This window comes from Penaeus monodon, chromosome 32 (assembly GCF_015228065.2).
Source record: "Penaeus monodon isolate SGIC_2016 chromosome 32, NSTDA_Pmon_1, whole genome shotgun sequence".
Taxonomy (NCBI): domain Eukaryota; kingdom Metazoa; phylum Arthropoda; class Malacostraca; order Decapoda; family Penaeidae; genus Penaeus; species Penaeus monodon.
In genome coordinates, this window is record NC_051417.1 from 24,767,347 (window position 1) to 24,767,875 (window position 529).

At 48.6% G+C, this 529-nt stretch overlaps 1 protein-coding gene across 1 annotated transcript in view; it reads right to left on the reverse strand.

Annotated features, from left to right (window-relative positions):
- The window catches only part of LOC119593760 (cuticle protein AMP1A-like), a gene marked incomplete in the record, with an annotated part of 1,103 nt that extends 574 nt beyond the window's left edge, over positions 1-529 (reverse strand). Inside the window, 2 exon segments of the mRNA XM_037942772.1 lie at positions 113-330; positions 463-529. Of these exon segments, the coding sequence (XP_037798700.1) occupies positions 113-330; positions 463-513 (269 nt within the window).

Sequence of the window (529 nt, forward strand, 5' to 3'; positions counted from 1 at the left end):
GAAGGTACGAAGAATATTAAGATTTTTTTTTTGTAGTTTTGCTAAATATGATTACAAACATTTTTCAAAGTGAAACTCTCTCTTCACTTGACCGTGATCAACAGAGACATACCTAAAACGTCCTTGCATGTTGCTCTGGCCCTCAGAGCCTGGAGTGCCAATCTTCTCGGTCTTGATGCCATTGCTGGTCTCAAAAAGGTACCTGAAGTTGCCATCACCCTGGTCCTCGCGCTCGTCCACCAGGATCTCGGCGGTGTATTCGGGGTGGCGGCCCTGGCTCTGCGGTCTTGGGGAGGCGGCCACAACACCGACCAGGCAGACGAGGAAGATCTTCAGGAGAAAACAAGGTTTCTTAACAAAAAGACATTCTTATGCCCTTTCGTGATTTTTCCCCGAGAGTCCCCATTGGATATCAAGTGTCGCAAGCTCTTTGTGCGAATGCCACAATCGGTTTCGACTTACCAGCTTCATGGTTCGCGGATGCTTGCAGGACAAAGGTGCCTGTGGTCGCATGCCAAGCCGTATATAT